This window comes from Acanthopagrus latus, chromosome 13 (assembly GCF_904848185.1).
Source record: "Acanthopagrus latus isolate v.2019 chromosome 13, fAcaLat1.1, whole genome shotgun sequence".
NCBI lineage: Eukaryota > Metazoa > Chordata > Actinopteri > Spariformes > Sparidae > Acanthopagrus > Acanthopagrus latus.
Genome location: NC_051051.1, coordinates 9,012,199 through 9,034,879, shown reverse-complemented (window position 1 = coordinate 9,034,879; position 22,681 = coordinate 9,012,199). Strand labels below are relative to the sequence as shown.

General features: G+C 41.6%; 1 protein-coding gene across 2 annotated transcripts in view; it reads left to right on the top strand.

Annotated features, from left to right (window-relative positions):
- Positions 1-10,096: 10,096 nt before the first annotated feature.
- The window catches only part of ppp3ca (protein phosphatase 3, catalytic subunit, alpha isozyme), a 30,631-nt gene continuing 18,046 nt past the window's right edge, over positions 10,097-22,681 (top strand). The window contains exons 1-2 of one of the 2 annotated variants that reach the window (XM_037118858.1): positions 10,097-10,403; positions 17,652-17,852. In XM_037118858.1, coding sequence (XP_036974753.1) covers positions 10,352-10,403; positions 17,652-17,852 — 253 coding nt within the window. In that variant the 5' untranslated portion in view covers positions 10,097-10,351. Of the gene's footprint in view, positions 10,404-14,228; positions 14,423-17,651; positions 17,853-22,681 lie in introns of those variants that run through there. The other variant, XM_037118859.1, reaches the window with a different exon arrangement.

Sequence of the window (22,681 nt, the reverse complement as noted above, 5' to 3'; positions counted from 1 at the left end):
CCATTAAAGACAAAATGTATGACAAGCCACGCCATCCATATTCATGTGTTTTAACTTACTATCAAAAAATACTTTAAATCCATTATGAGCTATTTGAATAAGAAAGTGTCTTCAGGTGACATTTATTCTCGACACCGAGCAATAACGCTCTCTGACTTTCCTCCCATCAGTCAAAATGAAAGAGTGGGTGTCAAATCATTAAAACACGGGTGTCTCACGTTGGAGTGTAACTCCTTAGCAACACAGTTATTTGTTTAAAATCCAAATTAAATCCGCCCCACGATGTGTCTGGCTGTGGATGACTCTGACACCCCCACAGAGCCGTTCCTCTTCAGGAACATGTGAAAATGTTATGTTTTTTAAATTATTTTTTCCTCATAGGCTTCATCTTACCCACATGTTGCACTGGTTTTGTTTTTCTGTTCTGTGAACTCACCACCTGACCCAGTATTGTCCCAAACAGGAAGTGATTGTCACGGGGAGGGGTTGTTACAAAATAAGAGGAATCGCAGCGTCGGTCAGATGATTCAAAAATTGAGCCAAAGGGGAAAAAAAATAAGTGAAAGCGTCCTTAGAGGTTTGTCGACACGCTCTACTCTTGTCACATTTAAATTCCACAATGTATACCACCATTTCTCACCTGGAAGGAGCTCAAAAACATCACACACAGTCTTCTAGTACGCACCAGTTTCTCATTATCCATCCAATGAATTTCCTTTCTTGGTGATATATGGTGATACCAAATACATCTGTCGGTGGAGTTTGCTCAGAAAATCTTTTCAAGGGGCGAAAATGTTGCCGGAAACACATTTTGGATAAGATGCGATGGCAGCAATAGCAATGTCCCCTGTGTGTTTCCCGTGTCACACCTGTGTTGGCTTTTTTTTTTGTTTGTCCATCTGTTTGATTGTTTGTTTGTTTGTTTGTGAACTGATCCCTTCCCGTCTCAGATTGGATGACTTTTCAAAACAGGCCCACCAACATGGGTCGGTGTTGAATGTCATCAGACGACACATTTCCAAGTGGAAGGAGGATAAATGTGATGCGGCAGAGATTGTGTTTCCTTTCTTCACGTTCATAGCATATCTGCAAAGCTATCAGTTTTCCCCGTCTACATGGATGAGGTTCCGTGGTGAATGTTTGTGTTGTGTTGTGGTTACATAAAGATGAAAACTGGTATTTAAGTCAAACGCCAACATGCACCTAAAGTATGTGTGATTCTTGCATTTGGGACTTTAACTGCCATTAAGCTGCATTTATGAAAATGAATCATATGAGCCGATCACAACTAGAAGTGGAGGGTGTATTTGATTAAGCATTAGGTCACCCTAAGACCTGACAACACGTGAATCCTGGGAAAAATGGCTGCTCCTTTTGCCTCTTTTCTTTCCTTCAAGCGTTTTTCATCACATCTGTTTGGTAGTATGAAAATTCCCTGTTCTGCCATTGCTGGTTTAGGTATCAATAGTAGGAGGATCCTGCTCTCTGCACGTCTCCCGAGCAGACACAACCCGCCTCCTCTATGGAGTTCTCTGTCCTGATTGGACGAAGTGGGCAGGGATACCGGAAAGTTTATTCTCTCTTCTACTGCATTAGCAAGAGGAGGAAGAGGTACCTGGGTGACTGACAAACACACTGTAAAATCCATTGCTGTTCAAATATAGTGCTATTAGATAATTATTTCAATAAAAACATATTTGTCTTACAGTAGCTTTAATGGGAGCGTCATCCATTAAGCAGATATTCCATGATGAGCCAAAGTATTTGACACATTTTGACCAGACAAGGATGAAAAGTCAGAAGATCACAATGTTATTTATTGAGTATTTGCGGGGCGCGTCAACGCGTGTGCCTCATTTAGTGAGAATCCATCCGGCAGTCGCTCGAAGCCCCCTTGTGGTGGAGCTAGAGTGAAGGTGGGGGATCACCAAAGTCTGGGTGAAACAAACCACACGCATAAATGTTTTGCAATTTGACAGCAATCCATGAAACAGCTGCTGGACAGAAGTGGTGTGCCGGCTGTCAGTGCTATCCCTACAGGCCATGCAGCTGATGTGTCTAATACAGTTATTGATACACATATTAAATCATTTGATACATTATAGAGGTTTTGGGACATTGATAGCCGTATTGAGTTAGAACTCACTCTGTGTTTGTGTGTAAACATGTGGATAAAGTAGTATCTATCTATCTATCTATCTATCTATCTATCTATCTATCTATCTATCTATCTATCTATCTATTTGTGTCTGTCTGTCTTTATTCTTTAGTTCTTTCTTACAGCTGTTTTATTTTACATTTTGCTCCTACATTTCCTGTGCGCTTCCTCCCAGGATTGTACTTTTTCACCGTGATTACGTGGTCACATGGAATGACGTAACACCAGCGGGAATCATTTTTTTTCCCCTCCATAAAACCCACCTTGACCACATTCTTCGGTTCCTTTGTCACGTTCAGCGAGTCCTCCGTTTTGACCTTCCAAAGTCCTCTATCTCCGGTTCGAGGCGGGCGAATATTACATTGTCGTCTGCAATCGTACGTGTCTTTCATGGGTTGAAAAGGGGGTCAAATAGAAAAAAAAAAAAAAAAGCGCGTGAGAGCAGGGGAGTCACGCATGGATAGATGGGTAGGAGGAAGCAGCAAGCTGTGACTCTTGGACATGTTCTGGTGGGTGCACTGAACCCCGGAGGCTGCAGCCACACTCAGCTCTTTGTTGTTTTCGCTCTGCACAGGGAGGCAGGGTACTTTCCTGAGCTGGGGAGGAGGATTAGCGTTGCACGGCCTCCGTCCCCAGCTGCACACATGACCAGCACCGTAGGAAAGCCCCCGTAGACGGCCCAAAAAAGAGGTACGTCAGGGATGATGGGAGCAGGGGCGAGACGTGAACATCAGGTTTTCTCCAGCACCGAGGAATGTTGCAGGGCCTGTAAACTCTCCAAACGATCACTGCAACACACTGTTCGCCTCCCTCACTCCGCCAGTCGTTGCTACGGCCTGTCGGCTTACAGATTTTTACATTTTCTCTCAAAGTTCAGCCGCACAAACACAGGGACATTCATTGCTTTTCCTCAACATCGTCCCACCATCCCTAAATTTGCAGTAGCTCTACGTCTCAACTGTAAAAACCGCGATTATGAGTCATGATGTGTTCAGTTTTTCATCTTGTTGCTGAGCCTTTAAGCCACGGGGAACTACTATTAAATTATACCACAGATGATAAAATCACATCTACTGGCAACAAACAAGGTGCTAGCTCTCTCTCTCTTTCTCTCCCCGATTGGCTCGTCTTCGGTGCCAGGTGATGTCACTTCCCATTGAATACCACAGATCGTCTGTCACCAAAGATTTACCAGCTGTTGGAGCAGCGGCGTTCCAGTTGCTGTTTCTTCTCACAACTTCCAGGAAGTCACTGCCCAAGAGAGAGAAAACTGTTCCAGCGCAGAAAAACCACAACGTGTTGGGTTTTTTTTTTGTGTGTGTGTCACTTTCTGTAAGGGTTAAACAAACAAGAGACAATGAGGGAGCTTAAAAGGGGCAGTTAGGCTTATTTCTGAGCCTCAGAGTGAGACAGGTTAGATGTTTCTGAACCTACTTCTCATTTCTTTCTGCTGCTTCTTCAATGCTAAACAAAGGTGAGCGCCTCCTGGCTCATATCTGAGAGTGGCGTCAATCCTCTGGAGCAAGAGAGTGAATAAGAGTATTTCCTAAAATGTCTGAGTATTCCTTTAATAGAATCAGGGAATCCAGAGGCATTTGTTCAGTACAATTATCTCTCTAAATTGTGTCTGTGTATTTAGAAATACTGTACTCACCAAAGTAACGCTATTCTGCAGAAGCCCTGATGGCAAGTGAGAAATGTCTTTTCTATTTTCAGGGCGATCCGTTTTCAAAGTGTGAATCTGAGTCTGAATTTTTTTTTCACCTTTCTTGAGAACTGGAGAAAAATAAAAGCCAGGATAATCTTCCTATGTTCCTTATTATTTTTTTCTGTGAAAACACATTAAATATTTTTTACCTGGACACAATTTATATTTTATGTGTTTGTAACAGAGAGGGGAGAAAAAAATCTCCAGGAAAATTCTCTACACTTAGTTTCACAAAAGAAAAAAATCACATTTGAAAATGAAAAAAAAAAACTTTTTCCTGTTTTTTTCTCTCTTTTTCTTTTTCCTTTTTTTCTTGTTTTCACAGATGGAACTTGGAAAAATGATCTTTGCAAAATCTTTTTGACAAGTTCTCAAGTTATAAACACAAACGAGGAAACAATTTCGATCAGACTTGGATGGATCACTGTAAAAAAAAAAAAAAAAAATCCTCACTTGGCACTCTCACTTCTGTCTCATTCTTATGCTTCCTGCCGTTAGACAAGCACGTAAGATAAGCACATAAACGCACGAGATGAATGTATCCATGCTCGACGCACTTGTGAATTGACTTCTGCTATGAGCCGAGACATTTAACTTATGATGTAATTGAATCGCACACAACAGGGGCTTGAGATTTAATTAATGTTCTGGTGCTGTTGACGGGACCGCGAGTAAGAAACTGTGAGTTAATTATGTGGGAACTTGAAGCTGGATAAGCTTCAGTGTAAAAAAAACAAAAAACGTCAGAATAGAACATTTCTTAGTGCCATTTTTCTCCTACCGAGGTGCCAGCGCCACATGCCAGCAACAACAGCATTTAAAGGAGGGGTCAACAAATGGAGCTGCCAACAGGTCATTGCCACTGCTGCAACACTGCACACTTCAAAACCAGATTTTTCTTCTTTTTTTCCTTTTTTTCATTGTAAATCTCATTTTAAATTTGGTGTGCACACTTCGCCTCTGCACACGTGACACCAGTTCCAAAATCATGTCACTTGAGAACGAAGCAAGGGCTAAATCAGAGTTGGCAGTCAGTCCTTTTTGTGTGTTATACATAATAAAATACAGCTCGAGAATATTGTTCATTTTGGTCTTTCTGTATAGGACTGAGAAACCAGAAGCGCCAGCGCGAAAATCCAGTGCAGTTTCCCTCTACTTTCATCACCGCTCTCTGGTTTATCTCTCCCAGCAGTATTGGCAACTTCAAGGACATAGCCATGTGCACCTTAGGAAAGGGTATTGGACACTCTGCTATCAATTGAGTCTCTAAAGTGTGAGAGATCCTGTCGTGTGTTTTCCCATCTCGACAGAACAGGCCCCGAGTCAGTCACGCCTTGTGTGAGCCTCACAGCCCCACACACTGCAGAAAAAACGGCTGCCTGATGAGCAACACTGGCTCCATTACTCCAGATTTATTACTCATCCAGCCACTAATCACATGCTCAGCCTCATCTGTCAGGAAAGCAAGAGGCCCTATTGTCTCGAATGACAGTACAAGGACAAAAAAAAAAAGGAGAAAGCGCGACAGAATCACAGCAACAACAGTTTGGCTTGCGCCACTAGATAAGTAGTGTCACTGCTTTTTCTCTAATCACCATGCTTCCAAATGTTAAGAAGCAAAACACTGCCCCTCCTGTGGAAGTACCAGCCAGCCAGCTGTTGCTGTTGTTTGCGGTTAAATTCAGGGTTAGGGCCCCATCTAGTGGCGGGTCTTCACACAAGCTGCAGGAAGAAAAAATAATCAAACTCTCTGTGATTGTTCCTGTAGTACATAACTCAATACTTCTTCTTCTTCTTCTTCTTCTTAAGAGCTTAAAAAGTAAGACAGAGTAACGGTTCTCACACATCCTGTTGCGTTCAGTGATGTCTCTCATGTGAAAAAGAGCATTTTATATGTTTGTAATAAAGCGATCAGCAGAGTTTTGGTTATAAATTCTGCTCATACGGAGTGAGATGACGAACTAAAGCTCTGACTCAGCCAGAGGATGGATGTCAAAACCCATGATTGAAAACATTAATCTGCGGGGTGTTAACATGAGCATTTATACACTTATCAATAACAATAAATGGTAAGTTTATCGTTAATTAAACTCCATCTGATGGTTATTTCACTGTTAACAAACAATGAAATGCTTTTGAAAAAAATAATTGTGTTGTGCTATTGTGAAAGCTTGCAAAACATCAGTTGCGACTTTGGCTTAATAAATGGTTTATAAAGCTCAATAACAGTACAATAACTATTAACTTAAGTTTAATTAACTATTAATTGACCATTTATTACTGATGGTTATTGATATGTTGCATTGCTCTCCATTACAACAGTTTTTGTTGATGCAGTCAGACCAGTCATAATTCTACTTTTTGTTTATTATTTAGTTGGTGGCGTTGCTCACATGTATGTAAAGGGGGTGGACATAATATCAGGAACATCCTTCAAGATAAGATCCAGTTCAACACCAAGTCAATAATGATGTTAAATTAATGTCCTGAACATTACTAGTACTACTACTATAATACAAGTGTCAATAATAAAGTGGTTTGTGATTAAATTAATTCATTAAAGAGTGCAAATGTTTGTTTTCATCAACAGATCCATGCATCCGAGGCACGCTGCTTTAGTTAGGTCATGTTGAAGTGCTCTGGGGAAACATTTGAGGACGTAAAAGAAATCTGACAATCAACTTCTCAGTTAGAGGTACAGTAACGTATATCAGAATCCATCCATTATTGAGTACCGTATCCATTATACGTTCCAGCACTGTTGTGTTTGTATGGAAGCCCGTGTAAAAGAAAAAACACAAGATGAAAACTCAAGTTGATGAGCTATTAAGATGCTGAATTATGAAACTGAGGGTTCAAAATTCGACAAGAAGTAGAAATTAAGAGATAAAAGTCAGTATTATGGGATAATAAGTCATACTTATGATATAAACATTTATGAGATTAACCAAAAAGTCAGATTGTGAGATAAAAAAATCTGAATTATCTCATTATATCTCAAAGTGTGAGTTTGAATCTCATAATTTAAGGGGTTTTTTGTCTGAAAATGATTACCTTTTCCTCAGAAGTTTTTTATTTTTTATCTTCAAACCACAATCCTTTTTTTTTATGAAGTTAATTTTTTCGTAACTTTTTTACTTATTTGTTCATTATTGGCAGAATCGGGCTTCCAGAGTAGCTATATGATGCATCTCAAACTCCCAAAAGATCCAACCTGCTCTTCTGCAGCTCTGTTGCTGATCACCTTGGGTGGAACATCTGGTGCCAGATTGAATTTTCCTTCTGGTTTAACAACTTTTTCCCCCAAAGGTGTGAAACGTTTTATGTTAGGGATTTGCTTCTTGGCACTGAACTGAACTAAACACAGACCTGACGGCAGCCTACAGTGTACAATGTTCACACTGATCCAGAAGGCCACCATTATCATACTAACTGCACTAAAGCTAACTACACTGTGTTACTAAACTGAACCAGGATTCATTTGTGTGAGTGTCTTTGTTCCTGCGATGTCCTGCACAGTGTGTCACCATCTCAACATTACATTACATTAAAAAAAAAAAAGTGGATGGATTGAGCAAAAATTCAAATTCAAAATAAGCTATTGACAAAGTCATTTACATAAAACATCACGAAACTTAACACACAATGGAAAGAAATTAAATCTACTTTAAACAAACATTCTTTCACAGATGCTCACAGTCTGTATTCCTATAAAACACGGCTGAGATTCTGTTGGATTATTAGAAAAGGAAGAAGCAAACTGAGAAAGGGGGGAAGCAAAAGGAAAGCAAGCAAGAATGCAATGCAACTAAAAAAAAAACACACTGTCCAACATTACAGCTTTTCCGGAGCTGTTAACAAGAGCAGTATTGTGAGCAAAGGCTTTACTGCCAGGAGTGATAAGGAAGAAGCCACCGAGAATCACAAACACTGAAATGAGTCAGTGTCATGTTTCAGACCAGGGGTCATGACTGCAGCTGATAGTGGTGATTAATGTTGTGACAATAAAGACGCTGATTGGATCAGGCAGTCAAACACGCAGACACATTTTTTAGACCTTGTTATCAAAATCAGCTGAACACTGAAAGATAAGTCTATATTTCAGACCTACTTACATTTTGACCTCTGTCTCCCCACAGTGACTGTTGACTGACACAGCAGTGGAACACAACACATTTTTACCTGTTGGACCAGGTGACAATCAGGGATTACAGAAAGGAGAAGCTGCTCAGTCTTAGAATTACATTTTTGGGATAGTCAGTATTCATATTCTGAATTGAGATGAAAACATGTTGTCACTGTTTCTGTTTGCCGTTCGAAAGAAACCAACAAATAAATACATGTGTTTTATCCAGAACTGACTATAAAGAGAAGAGGCTGGCTGTCACAGGTAATCATCTGTTTTGTGTGTTGCACAAACATTAAAATATAACAGTTGAATGGAGCAGAGAGGAGGCATTAACTCCTCTACTGGTGGTCAGTGGAAACTGCAGGAGACACAGGGCCCCAGGTACATTTACACATTCATTACAATGAACTGTGGACTCTGGGTGGAGACAGATTCCCTAAAAATACAATGTGAGCTTTGAGTTGTGTTCTTCTAGCAGTTTGTTTTGTTAAGCCTGACAATTTTTACTTTGTTTCTCACAGTGATGTGATGTTTCTAACCAGTATTCATTTGTCAACATAAACAGGAATGAAAGGTTATGGCTGTAGCTTGTGTAAAGGTTCTGCAAAAGATGAACAAAGAGCAAAAGGGTACAGAGCTGTCACTGCCTCATGGTCGGCTGAATGAAGAATGACATGAAACCGGTCAGCCATTTGTTTGCAGTCAACATTCGGGGGTTCAGAGTGTTGTGGGTTGTGGATGGCTAGCAAATGTTTATGAATTCTTAATTTTGTTCATATACATCCTGTGGAGGAGACTGAAGAGATGAGATAAAAGGTCACGATTATGAGATTTACAAAGCCATAGTTATAAGATAGAAATGTAATATTATGAGATAAGAAGTCATCATTATGGGATAAAAGTCACAATTATTAAATAGAAAGTCATGATTATGGGACAACAAGTCAGCAATTAAATAAAAATTCACAATTAATCAATTCAAAGTCATGGTTATGAGATAAAAAGTTGTAATTTTTAGATAAAAAGTCATGATTGCCACGTGAAAAGTCATAATTATGAGACAAAAAGTCAAGGACTGAATCAAAAAGTCATGATTATTATATAGAATTATGAGAAAAATGAAATGCCTACATTTAAAACGTTATAACTGAGATTATAAAATAATTCATCTCATAATTATGAGATGAAAGGTCAATTATTAAATATAAAGTCACATAACTTAAAATCAGGAGATAAAAGTCATAATTATTGCACTTAAAAGTCAGAATTATGAAAAAGAAAGTCATTATCATGATAGAAAGTCGACTTTAATCTTCTAAATTCAACGTTTTCATCTGATAATTATGACTTTTATATCAGAATTCTTACCTTTTTTTAAAAGAAAATCATATCTAATACTAATGTTGAGGTTCATTTTCATGACTTAAACATCTCATCTTATATTATTGATTGATTGATTGATTGATTGATTGATTGATTGATTGATTGATTGATTGATTGATTGATTGATTGATCAAATGCACGTTGTCATCATTTGGCGGTAAAGGTCTTCCATCTGTTGACCTAACTAAACTAAACTAAAAAGCCTTCACTTCACCTGAAGCTCCCAGATGTGTTTCCTGTGCGCGCTGTGCTGTCAGTCTGAGTGTCTCAGTTTGCGGGAACATGACGGTTTTGTCGCCACCATGTGAAATCTTCCGCTGTCATCGCAACCGTCCGACTGCCTTGGAAGTCCACGTGCACGTGTGCGCGCATATGCCCCCCAACAAACCTGTTCGCGGTCGTCGCGAACGTTCCGCGTGAGGCCCGCGCGCGCGCGCTCTCCGTCTTCGGACGTACCAAAAACTGTTTCGAGAATACCGAAACATGGCGCGACGTGCGTGCGTGGGGGCAACCCCGTCTCAGCCTCCATCTGATGGCAGCATCAGGCAGTCCCGTGAAACATTTGCGTGGGAGTTCCCTTCACCGCCATGTCGGGATAGTGCACATCTCTCCCTCCCTCCTCCTCTCTCTCTCTCTCTCTCTCTCTCTCTCTCTCTCTCTCTCTCTCTCCGTGCATCCTCCCCCACATTAACAGCTTAGCACAGCAGCAGCAGCAGCAGCAGCAGCTCCTACAGCATCCAGCCTCCATCCATCCATCCCTGCCTGCCTGCCTGCCTGCCTGCCTGCCTGGGGAGCAGCAGTCCTACCCGGCGCAGCACCGACGCACGGAGGGGGCGCATCATCCAAGTGATGCCACAGCATCAGTCGTGCTTCGCCCACAAATCCTGCGAGTAGATCCTTACAACAACAAAAAAAAAAAAAAAAAAGGAAGGGAGAGAAAAAATCGCTTCAGCCTCGAAGACAGCAACTGCCCATGAAGATGTCTAACGCTGACATCTTAAACGCCACCGAGCGGATGGTGAAATGTAAGTTAAGCCTGCATTTTAAAAAAAGAAGAAAAAAAATTGCGCTCGGTTCACGGCTGTGGATATATTACATAACGCGTCAAGTGTTCAGCTTCCTTGTGCTCCGGCAGAATGTGGCCTTTTTGTGTTCATGTCGTGCATTAATGGTGTGTGTGTGTGTGTGTGTGTGTGTGTGTGTGTGTGTGTGTGTGTGTGTGTGTGTGTGTGTGTATGTATGCGGCCATCAAGTTGTGTTCGTGCTGATGGTAGTGGGCTGCTGCTGCTGCTGCTGCTGCTGCTGCTGATGCTGCTGCTGGAGCTTTGATGTTGATAAACAATCCGGTTCTCTTTGCTGCACAGCCCCCACGAAGAGCTGGGCGACAGAGCTCAGAGGCACAACATGGATTTTTTTTTCTTTGTTATTATTGCACACATGTATTCATATTTTAATCTCTGCTGTCACGATTTGACTGTATCTCGGGGGTAGGCATGACAGGAGAGATGAGGAGGAGTGAGGGGGGGGGGGGAGAAAAAAAAACAGCTGAATTGCCGAGCTGGTGGTGGAAGCTGGGGCAGTGATGCAGCAGGATTTCACAGGCTGTGACAGGGGCCAGTGGAAGAGGAAGGGATGAGGGGGGCATCTAATGGGGTGTATTTCTCGGGGGGTGAGTCATGTTTTTTTTTTTTTTAATTTGATTGGGGGGCAAAAAAAAAAGTCTGTAAGGGATCCCAAAAAGCAGGGAGCAGGCTGCTCCGTCAGAGAATTACTGAGGAGCCAACTTGGATCGATTGGGGGGGATGATGGAGCGCTTCACGGTTGTGCCATAACTCGTTCAGCCCTGCTCATTTTTAACCCTGGATCGGCTCACAGCCTGAATGTATCCACGTCCGCTGTGTTGTATCGTAATGGCCGGGCAGCCCAGTCAGCACTAACAACTTGTCCTTTAGGCTACAGAGTTGTAGAAACATGGAGTAATGTGCACTGTGAGATACACTCATGCGACAATGACTCCAGGCACAGCTAATAATCTCTATGTGTGAGATGGTACAATGGATAAAGCTTTATTTATGAGCTATTCAAACAGGTCTGGGTGCTGTAAGAAGGTGCTCTGTCAGACAGGGGCCTTAAAGGGGCACTACACAGAAGAAACTTAAACTCAGAATTTATAAATGTACATTATTAATGAGGCAATAAAGCAACCTCAAGTAAAATATTATAAACAAGCTGTTCTCAGAGGAAGATAAGGTCCCGAGAACACTGTTTGAAGCTAGAAAGGTGGCAGGGTCCGCCTCATATAAACAAAGGAAAACAGTATGAAACTGTGTTGTCCTTTAAGGTCAGTTTGTTTTGTTTTTTTCAGTCATGAGTGTTTGTTGATTTAGTTTGTTCGGTCAGTGTATTGGATTGAAATTTCTTCCCCCAAAAACTACACAGTGCACCTTTAAACTCATCATGTGACACAACAAAGGGGTCATTATTAAATCATTTCCAATGACAAACTGATATTGAAGTGTATCAAATAAAACTGTGTATCCCAAATAAAAAATAGTGCCCTCATAGTGCATTTGGCAGTACTGTATACCCAAATGGTCCATAAAGTCGCTGCACTCCAAGTCATGTGTCAGTTGTCACGTCCATGATAAGGGGGCGACGTTGTTATACAACCCAGTGTCATAGCAGTTTGTGAAAAAATGATGGAATATAGGGTTTGCGTACGAATTGTCCCTTTAAAATTGAATTAGAAAACGCCTCTTTTTCGGACCTTTAAAGGGGCTCTGTGCAGCTTCTGTCTGGTGCTGGAAGACAGTCATTTGTTCACGAAGCTGACTTTGTTCCAAAACTAAGGTTAGAGCGAGGCGACCAACAACAGGTATGAGAAGTCACAGCCTGTGGACCGTCACGGAAAGGAATCCACAGATCAGCATCAAGCAACCTGAGCCAATCGTCCACTGGCTTGTGTAGGCGGCCGAGCTCGAAGGGGGGGAGCTCTCATTTTTCACTTCTCAGAAAAATCTGCTCGCATATGGCCAATAAAAAAGTGATTAATATACACAAATTGCTACAAATTTGTAATATAAAACCCCTTTAACTCAACTCTTGCGCTATTTAGTGAAAAAAAAAATCGCAGCAAAGATACGAAGACAGTCAGAAAAACAACTGTTTTGTATTTCGCGAACTGCCGTGACACTGTGTCGAGTTACTTGCTTCTTGTATGTTGGAACAAGATCTCGCTGCCTACAGCGCAGTAGATAAAGCTACTGTGGTTATTGTTTTTTGGCAAAAGCTCTACTGACATCCAGGAACTCAAAAATATACCAAAAGAAAAGGTTCATATCAACAGAAACGAAGCGCGGCCAAGAATTCTGAGTCAGGTTTTCTGCTTTTGTAACACGGTCACGTAACATTTAGGATTTGGGGTGTTAGACGCTCCGAGCAGTTCTCCCCGGTCGACTTCAATCATATGTTTTTGTTGTTTTGTGTCTTCACATTGCCATTAATTTCCGCTTTTCATCAGACCCTCATTTCCCCCAGTCGGTCGGATGTTGTTGCTGTTGGCTTGACACTGCTTGACTAACATGAATATTTCTGTTTTTGTCACTCTCGTCCACCCTCCCTGTTCCTGTATTCCGCTTTGAAAAAGTAGTAAAAGCCTATTTCCCCCCCCCAATCCCCACAAGGCTGAGAAGTGGAAAAAAAGATATGAGATGCAAGAACGTGAATCATGCATCCTTCAGGTGATCAAAGGACACCATCAAGACACACTGTGATTTTGACGGGTGGAGACTGACATTTCCTACAGTTGTGGCGCGCGGCACTCGCATCAGACGACAGAGCGCCGATGCTACGAGCCGCTCCGAGTTATTTTTATCACTGGATACATATCTCCAACCTGAACCTCAGCAAAGTTCCTCAACCCCGATCTCTCCTTAACATGTTTTAACCTGACAGAACATATCGTAAGAGATACAATAACTGCTGCTCTGTGCATTTTTTTGTTGTTGTTGTTTTGTTTTCCAAAGCACTGTCACCGCTGTGTGGGCATCAAGAGGCATATTCAGGTCAGTTATTTCAGGGAAGAGGCCTTTGGTACACCTGTGAACTGTCTTACCTTATCAGAAAAAAAAAAAAAAATCTTCACATAATGACTTTGATATTCACGTTTGTTCGCCGCGATCTGAGAGAAAATGCAGCACGCAAATCTGTAACAGCTTCAGCTAGTGTTTGAAGTTATAAAAACTGCTTCTTTAAATAAGTAATTATGCAACTATACGAGATAGAGTACATCGGTTTTAAAGTCAGCAGACCTGACAGAAAGGCTTAAACACGAGCTCCAGATTTGAAATATGCAAACTGCTTCCAACAAGACTTATGTTGACATCAATAATTTACCAGTGGTGACGATGGAGCAATATTCGGGCAGCACACATCTGATTTTATCTCCGTGTATAACATCCAAACGTCACATTTTTTTTTTGCCAGTGGAGCTTCAGGGAGTGTGTGAGAAAAGGCGGGGAGGCTCTCGTGACATTATGTTAAAAGCTTGGCATTTGGGTCCGTGTATGTTAATTGGACCTCTTATAAATGCATACTGTCTAGTTAGCCCAATCAGATGGAGCCACTCAGCGTCTCCAGACTGAACTCAGGGTCGCTCATTAGCAACAAAAAACTCTGCCACAAGCTTTATTTATTTTTATTTTTTTCAAGCTTGCAGAATGGAGAAGCTGCTCTCACGGAAAAACGTGTTGTGGCGTAACAAGGTGTCCGTCATAGACTCAGACTGATTCTCCTCGCTACGACAGGAACATTTTGACGTCTACTGCATGAGCGTTTCCATCAGCATCTACGTGAACCTCCAATGCAAATTGCAGTTTTTCCATGGCGGCACTGGCTGTACTCCAACAGTCAGCTGCTTGCTGCTGCTGCTGCCGCCGCTGCTGCTGCTGTTGCCCAGCAACATACAGTATTTCATAGTTCAACTCTGCTCGGGTGCTGAGCAGAAGTCAGCTTTTCATCTCATCTCATCTCGCCATACATCTATGTGAGTGTGCTGGTGTGTCTGCGTCTACACGCTTGTGTCTCTGAAATGCATCGTTGCAAATCATTTTGTTGAGTATCTGGGTCGCTTTTTCTGTTTGTTTGTTTTTCTGTGTTATTGCTGAGTTTGGTTCTTTGGTGCTCCTAAGTGTAATGGTGCTACGTCCTCGTCAAAGCATCTGCACGTTGCACCATTTCAGATCATTTTACTGTTTTGGAAGATTGAAACAAAAAAGGAAAAATGAGAGTTTTGTGTGTCAGGAAGTAAAGTAATTTACAGGAATGGTTCATTTTAGCACCCTGTCACATGATTAAATTAAGGGTCTTACACCTATGTTTTTAGGTAAATGCCTTCCTGTTTGAAGGCACTTTTTACTGACTGTTATTATAACTCGTGATCTCATTCACTTCCTCTCAATTCAGCCAAATATCGCCCTGTAAAGGTGACTCATCGCTGCATTTAAGACGTATTTTGTAAAGTTGCATCACCGTGCAGTCGGGCTGCGAGCCTGCTGTTTATGTTAATGTCAGGAATCAAAGACACAGCACTGTAGAACTCAAACTAAAGCTTGAGTGGTGACCGTGCTGAGTGTGTGCTAGCTGGTAAAGTGTCAAAGCACACATCGCCATCACAGATACACACTGCACACTGTGACAAATTCTTAGTCCCACTGAACTCACTTGCCAGGGCTCGCCTCTTTATCCCAGGAGCAGCGACTTTGAGATTTCTCCAGTCAAACATTCATTATTAAAGAGCATGTTGATCATGTTCAGTTTAAGCCTCAGCTCTGAGACTCTCCCTTTGTCGTCTCTTCGTTTGGCACTGCCGAGTGGCCCTGTTTGCTATGCACTGCATAAAATCTGGCAAGCCTTCCTTTACTCCTAGATACACTACTGCCGACAGCTTGTGTTATGTGTACATGTGTGCAGGGGTAGACAGAGTACTAGAATGTTTCACTCAAGTAAAGGTACTGTTACCTTAAATAAACCTCATTTAAGTAAAAGTAAAAATACTTGCCTAAAAATGGTGTCAGATAAAAAAAGGAAAAAGTAGGTCATTCTTAAAAGGGGATGGTATACGATGATTCAATGTCATATGAGAGAATTGTTACACTAAAGATGCTCTCAAGGCTACAAATTAAAGTGCATTTTATCATATGGACATGCGTTGAATTGCACTCAGTAGAGTGCATATCCTTCACCAAGGTCCAACAGTCCCAGTTAATTCAGTCAAGCCTAATCCAATATCAAATACAAAGTACCAGACACTTAAAAATGACAGATTCAGGTTTTTACCCTAGAAAATAACGAAAAATGAGGAAAAACTCTGTTTGTCAAAAGTTAAAGTGAGTGAGAAAAATGTTCTTCATCAGCACTGAAAGTTAACGAGGTCTATTTTGGGCTGAGAGCCATCCTCCATCCAAGTTTTGTGGAAATCTGTTCAGTAGTTTTTTGTGTAATCCTGCTGATAAACCAACCAACCAACAAACGGACATGCAGCTAAGAAAGCTTTCCTTATCTATAATGGATATGTATGTATGTGTATATGTAGCTTGTGCATAAAGCTGTTCTTCAATTATAAATACCGAGAATTCCTCACATAAATCAACTTGTGAATATGACAAAATGTAGATAACTGAACAATCAATGACAAGAGCTTTGTACAGGTGTTGCACTTGCAGGTGCAACACCTTGGCAGGTGACATACATTAAATCACCTGCATCTTCAACATCAGGGTAAAGCGTCATACCATTCTGCAAGTCTCAATCGTTCCAGTTATTCTCAGAATATAATATCATCAGTCCAATCAGTGCACTCCTTCAATTTTGAAAGGTTTTGAGCTAAAGGAGAGTCACAGCTATGGCCGGGATTGTCACAAACAGAAGAGTTATCAGTGTCCTTGATTACAAACTATCAGTATGCACACGCACCTGTTGACCGCGCAATAACACGTGTGTTCGATCTGGGTCACTCGGCATGCCTGTGTTGCATTAAAGAACAGTACATAATGTTAACGTAATGTAATCCATTACTCGTGCCCCTCCATACGGGAGTGTGCACTTGTGTCATGGCCGGTGATTCCAGTGAATTCTGCGACTGGACCTCGTGTGACTTCTTCCTTCTTTTCATCTGAATTATTCACAGCTCCGACACTTGGAAAGAGTTTGCCGTGTTAAGCCCGATGATCTGTAGATTAATGTTAATACACGGAGCCACGGAAGCACACACACACACACACACACACACACACACACACACACACACACACACAGATATCAGCATCAGATCTAATGAATAACCTTTGCTGCCACGGAAGTAATGATCTGTGGTTGGATCTCACAGTTTCACAGCCAGTCTGCTGGGTAGGTTGACTGGCGCATTTTAATGGCCACAGGCTTTAGCAATCTAGAGAGAGTGCTGGATGAACAGAGCGCTTAGATGTTTGCAGAGTTTTATCCGGGGCACTCGGAAAATATTTAACAAGTAACCACACATCTGTACTGGAAAAAAAAACTGTTATTAACTGACTTTGGACTTTTTGTGCGTCAATCTGTTCCAGTTACTGATCTTTGCCCGCTGCCGCTTGCACAATATTAAAGGTAGAGCTGACGATCGTACCGGGGATTTGAGAGGCTTTTATTCCAGCGTGGAGAATCGAGTCAGTATTGAATTGTTTGCTTCCCAAATATGCATCACTGACAAATAGGAATACACCAATATGTCTGCGACGTATTTAAAAAAAACACACCGCATAATAAACAAGTGCGTGTGAGTGATTTGCACCTCGGGCGGGGAAGAAAAACTCATTTGTGAACATAAACGTCTGTGAATAATAACAGTCTTTGACATGTATCTCTGCATAATTCAGGATATTTTCTATGTCCTGTTGAATTCAAGTCAGCAAATGGCATCGCTGTGTTTCTGTGAAGATGGTTTTCATGGCAAAGATGTACACACGCTCAACAAAGATGGATGGAGGCAGCAGCAGCAGCAGCAGCAGCAGCAGTAGCAGCAGCACTGCCTGCGGGCAAAACATGGATGGGGTTTTCTCAAATAGGATTTCTACATGAATTCCTTCATGATATGTCGTCTTTGCCACTGTCCTCTGAACACACTGCAAAAATAGTCGAGAATTAATTGTAGCCATAGTAACTGTGATGCCCCCCCCAACACATACACACACACACACAACTATGTTTAAATGTACCATGTGCCTGTGCTCTGTCCTCAGCTGTCCCCTTCCCTCTGAGCCACCGACTCACGTTGAAGGAAGTGTTCGACTGCGAAGGGAAACCCCGGGTGGACCTCCTGAAGGCCCACCTTACTAAGGAGGGCCGTGTGGAGGAAGCCGTGGCCCTTCGAATCGTCAATGAGGGGGCAGCTATCCTGCGTCAGGAGAAAACCATACTGGACATCGAGGCGCCAGTCACAGGTGAACTGAGCTTGTCAGAAACAACCTGGTGCTTGTCCTGTCGCACTTTATGTCGGCTGCGGGATGCCACACCGATGACTCAGCCATGCAGTTAAACGTATTACATCTGATTAGATACGACATGTGGCACGAAACTGTTACCTAATGCATGAGTTTTGCAAATGTTACTTATTCATTTGCTTTTAAAAGTCTTTAGTCACCAAATGTGACAAACGCAGCAGCCCTGTGATGAATCTTACATTCTTGAAGTTTACAAGTTGAAACCGTTTTGCAGAGGCGCTGATTCAACTCACTGGTCATCTTGTAGCTTCAGTTGCATTACTGGAGAAATGAATTGCATTACACTGAGAGATGTTCCTAATAGTATGTGACAAAAATGATACAGAGACATTTGAAGTTACAACAGTCCTGGAAGGACATGTATTAGCATATCATCACGAAGAGGGACCCCTCAACCAAACGGCGCCATCCTTCTGTTGCTTCATGGCTCAAATGTTTCAGTGTTAGCATTAGCAAAACCTAATGAATAGCACAAACAGTTAAGAGACATTTAGCAGAGTTCCAGTACTCACGCAGCCATGGTCGATGTGGTCCACAAGGAGATATTTTAAAAGATACTTTATTCAGAAGTGAGAAATTGTTTGCTAACACGTTAGCCATAACAGAGTTTTAAGACTGTGGGTTTAGCTTTGAAATAATAGTTTAGGCTAGTTGTCAAGGCTATGTTTAATTTCAAGCTAAAGTGGATTTCAGATGAATTGCATCCTTTAATTTTGTGAGTTTATTCTCTTTATAATAACATCATGTTGATTTTCATGTAGTCTAAAATGGTTGGATAGGCTAATCAAAAAAAAGTTCTTTGATTGCTGTGTATCATTTTGTCATGATTTATAACTTTGCTTGCTTCACCTTTAATGCTGACTGCGTTACATTTAGTTGAGCCAGTTTCAGACCTCTGGTGTTGCACATGCTCACTCACTGACATATAATTACCGGGACATTGAATTGATTGGAACCATTATTAACATTATTGGTCACACCTGTGCTTCTCCTGCTTTGATAAGTCAAAATGAAAATGAAAAAGGTCTATTTGGACAACTTAAAACCTGATCATGGCGCTAGGTGAGAAGTCAAAAGAGTCGTAACAACTTGCTTTGAGGGGGACATGAACACCTGAACCAAATTTCAGAGTTTTGTGGCTGTTTTTCTTTAAGGAGCGTGTAGAAGAGAGGATTACAGTGTGGAAAAGAATAAGCATACGACTAATGAGGGGATGAGAGGATGAAGACTGGCGATGCTACTGTTTGTACCTGTAGTACAAAAATAAACAGGGCACCTTACTGGAGCACAAGCAGACATGAAAGACAGATAATAGGAATCTACATGAATGTGGATTCTTACTGCAGGAAACTGACACTTTCAGGTTGAGACATCATTATCTTGTCAAGTGAAATAGGCCAAGGATATTTCAGAAACACCATATCTTTCATTAAAAGGCCTCTCATCAAAGACTAAATCACTGGTCTGTTGTTGGTGGGGCTTTTCAAGTAATGCACTTGAGACTGCTGCTCTGCTTCGACTCTGAAGAGAGCATTATTGGGTCTTTCTTTCGAATACATGCTGGCTCAAAGTAATCCTGCTCAACACATGCAACTGAGTGAAAGCATCGGTGTAAACAGCAGTAGCATGTGGCTCAGGGTTTAGAAAGTCTGGTTGTTCTGTCGCAGAACAGGCGTACCATCTTTGAGTGAAGCAGCGACATGAACATACATCGATATGAAAGGAAAAACAAACAAAGAAAACAAAGATGTGAATTTCTAAAAGCATCTGTACCTGTCAGCAGATTATTTCTCCTTCTGATCAGCTACAGTGTGTCCTAGTTATGTAAACATGCCTGAACCGGATGCACAAAATGTGTTCATATAACAGGTGAGAGAAGGTACTGTAGTCATAACTATGGTTATTAACACATACATTCAAATGATACCCAATCCTCAGTACTGAATAGTGCTGTGTTATCTGGCCAAAAAAATAATATCACAATCTAATCAATTGCAAACGCAATCCAAGATCTAAATTGGGCTTGTTTTTCTCAGTTCTGAGATGCCTGCCATCGGCAGACTTGAAATGAAGAAATGAAATGAAAGTAAGTTCTCCATTTGCGCCATTAATAGACAGTATTGTCCTCCGATGGCCCATCGACAGGCCGTTCGTCTCATTTGCATGACAATACAACAGAGGCTAGGCGCTGTGTACGCAGCCTCTCAGATTAAATGTGTACTCATGCCATATGTCGTTAGAAAACTCAGATTCTTGTGATTGAATTATACAAACCATTTGGATACGATAAGATTTAGATGAGATAAAACCACATCAGGCACGTTCAAACAAAACAAACAAGCAGGCAAACAAGCGTGCAGAACGTTTTGGCACCTCGCAAATGAAGCGTCTGGCTGTTTCAGAGGTGAATCATGTCCTCGCGCTGCTCTATTTACAACACGTCACCCAAGGAAGAGTCGCGTGACGTCATTTGTCTAATCAGCATAGCCATCGACTTGGTGACATCACCCTACTGGTTTGTTCACGTAGCCTGGATCTGCTAGCTAATGAGGTCATGTGAAGTTTGGAAACAGAAGTGAGAGGACATTAAATAACTAGATCTTTCACCTGAAAACGATGCTGAGAAGTAGATTACCCACCCTTAGTTCACGGTATCCATCAACAAAGTAGGCCAAGTCCAGTATATAGGGCAGTCAGATTGAGTCTTTCATCTATCCTTCCTTTGATGGATATTCTGTAGTCATTCAGGTTCACCTAAAGCTGTTGGGCATTAAAAATTAATTAGAGCGTATCAATTATCTTCCTTGAAACCAAGTATGGTGTTTAACGGAAACAAAGGTGACAAATGGATGAAATTGCACATTGACTTGAGGAGAAGGCTCTTCATCTTGACTGGCGTTGGGAAAATGGAGGCTTTACGTATTAAGCATGAAATATGGATGATGAACCGAGTATTGTGTGCGGGCATTTGCAAGTGCGGAGGTCTGTTTTCTGTCTCTGTGAGCTCTAGTTGTGTTTGAACGTCTCCGCAGCTGTGTGTGTGTGTGTGTGTGTGTGTATAGTCATATATTATGTTATGTTATTAGTTATGCACTCGTGAATATTTACTTGCATGGATGTGTTCTTACGGGTGTTTGTGTGTGTGTGTGTGTGTGTGTGTGTGTGCGCCCCGCGCGTAGGTATGTGCGCATGTGTGCGTTTGATTGCTTTAGTCACACAAGCAGTCTCCCACTCACATTGCTCTAAGCTTTGAGTGGGCGAAGGCCACTGTGGAGCTGATAGGGGAGACGGGAAAGAGAGAGGAGATGGAGGGTGAGTAGGAGAGAAGGAGACAGAGGAAGATGATAATGAAAAATTGAAGGCAGCGAGGAAATGAGATGTAGGTTTGCACTCCAGCGCCGTGGTGTTCGCTGCGAGAAAAAAAAAAAAAAAAGTGCGCAGCTCCCTGGGGTCTCAAGCTTTCTCTACCCCTTCGAGATGAGAGCTTCTCAGTTTTCTGCGGAGGACAGGGGCCTCTCAGCCGGAGAAATGCCTCAATGCAATGATGACCTGAGGACAGGAGAATCTGAAACCATTATATTCTCAAATCCAAGCGTTTAAACTATGTAAATACACGCAGTATAGCTGTAATTGCAGATTGAATATATAGTCTTGCTGCAGGAATATGCATCTGAAGGAGTATTGTTTTTATAACTCACTGCCTCCTCTGCCGCTTTACTGACTGATAAAAGTGAATCATGTTTCTACTTGACACAACTTATTGATATTTGGTAGACCTAACAGTCAATAGAATAAAAACACTTCCTTCATACAAAATCAAAACCCATCAGCTGTCGTATGATGATGATTTAGCCTTTGTGGATGCAATAGTCCCTACACTCGATTATTGATTAGTCCTTAAAAATAAGTGAAATATGTTGGACAGTTTTCCATGGCTTGGCTTGGACCACTGGCTTGTCTGGCTGGTCTATGATGCAACTATCAGAGCCGGCTACATCAGGTGTTAAAAGAATACTTGAAGTAAACACCCAGTTGCTTGATTGGCAAATGAAATAATGACTTCTTACTAACTGCACCACTCATTGTTGGTTCATATATTTTTGATCAGTTCTTAATGGCAATCAATCAATCCATTAATCATTAAGCATTAACATACCAAGTCATGTCTCATCCTACTCTGCCTCTGCTAGCTCGTCCTTGTTGCCATTGTTGATTGGGGTGATGAGGGTATCAGGGTAAGCCTATCAGAGGGTATCAGTGTAGGGCGGGTTGTTTGGGGGCTTCTGGTGTAGCCAGTCGTAGCTATCAGGATAATGGACAACAATAATGTCCAATAATGAACAAGACTTCCTCTTCCATGCGCCGGTCATGGCTCAAAGTCCGACCAGCAATCTTGGAACCCATCAGCTATCATCTGGTGATCATTTAGCTAGTTTCTGTGAACGTATCTGCACATTCATGTGGATAATTCTCTTTTTAAAAAGGCTTAATCGAGGTCAGACGCCAGCTGATGTGTTCCAAGACTGTGTTTCATCCAACGTTATTGCTCAATACTACAAGCAGAACATAGAATTGCGTCTGATACTGAAATCTTGTCCATTTCCTACATCTTTTGCATTCATATACAAATATGTGTCAGTTGAGATTATTCTGTATGTAGTAGTTAACAGATTGTGGGATCCAAAGTGATAATGAAGAGAAGTGGAGATGAAAATTAGTTCGAACACGTCTTACGTTCTCGGTTTTGTGGTGTTTGCACCATATTGTTG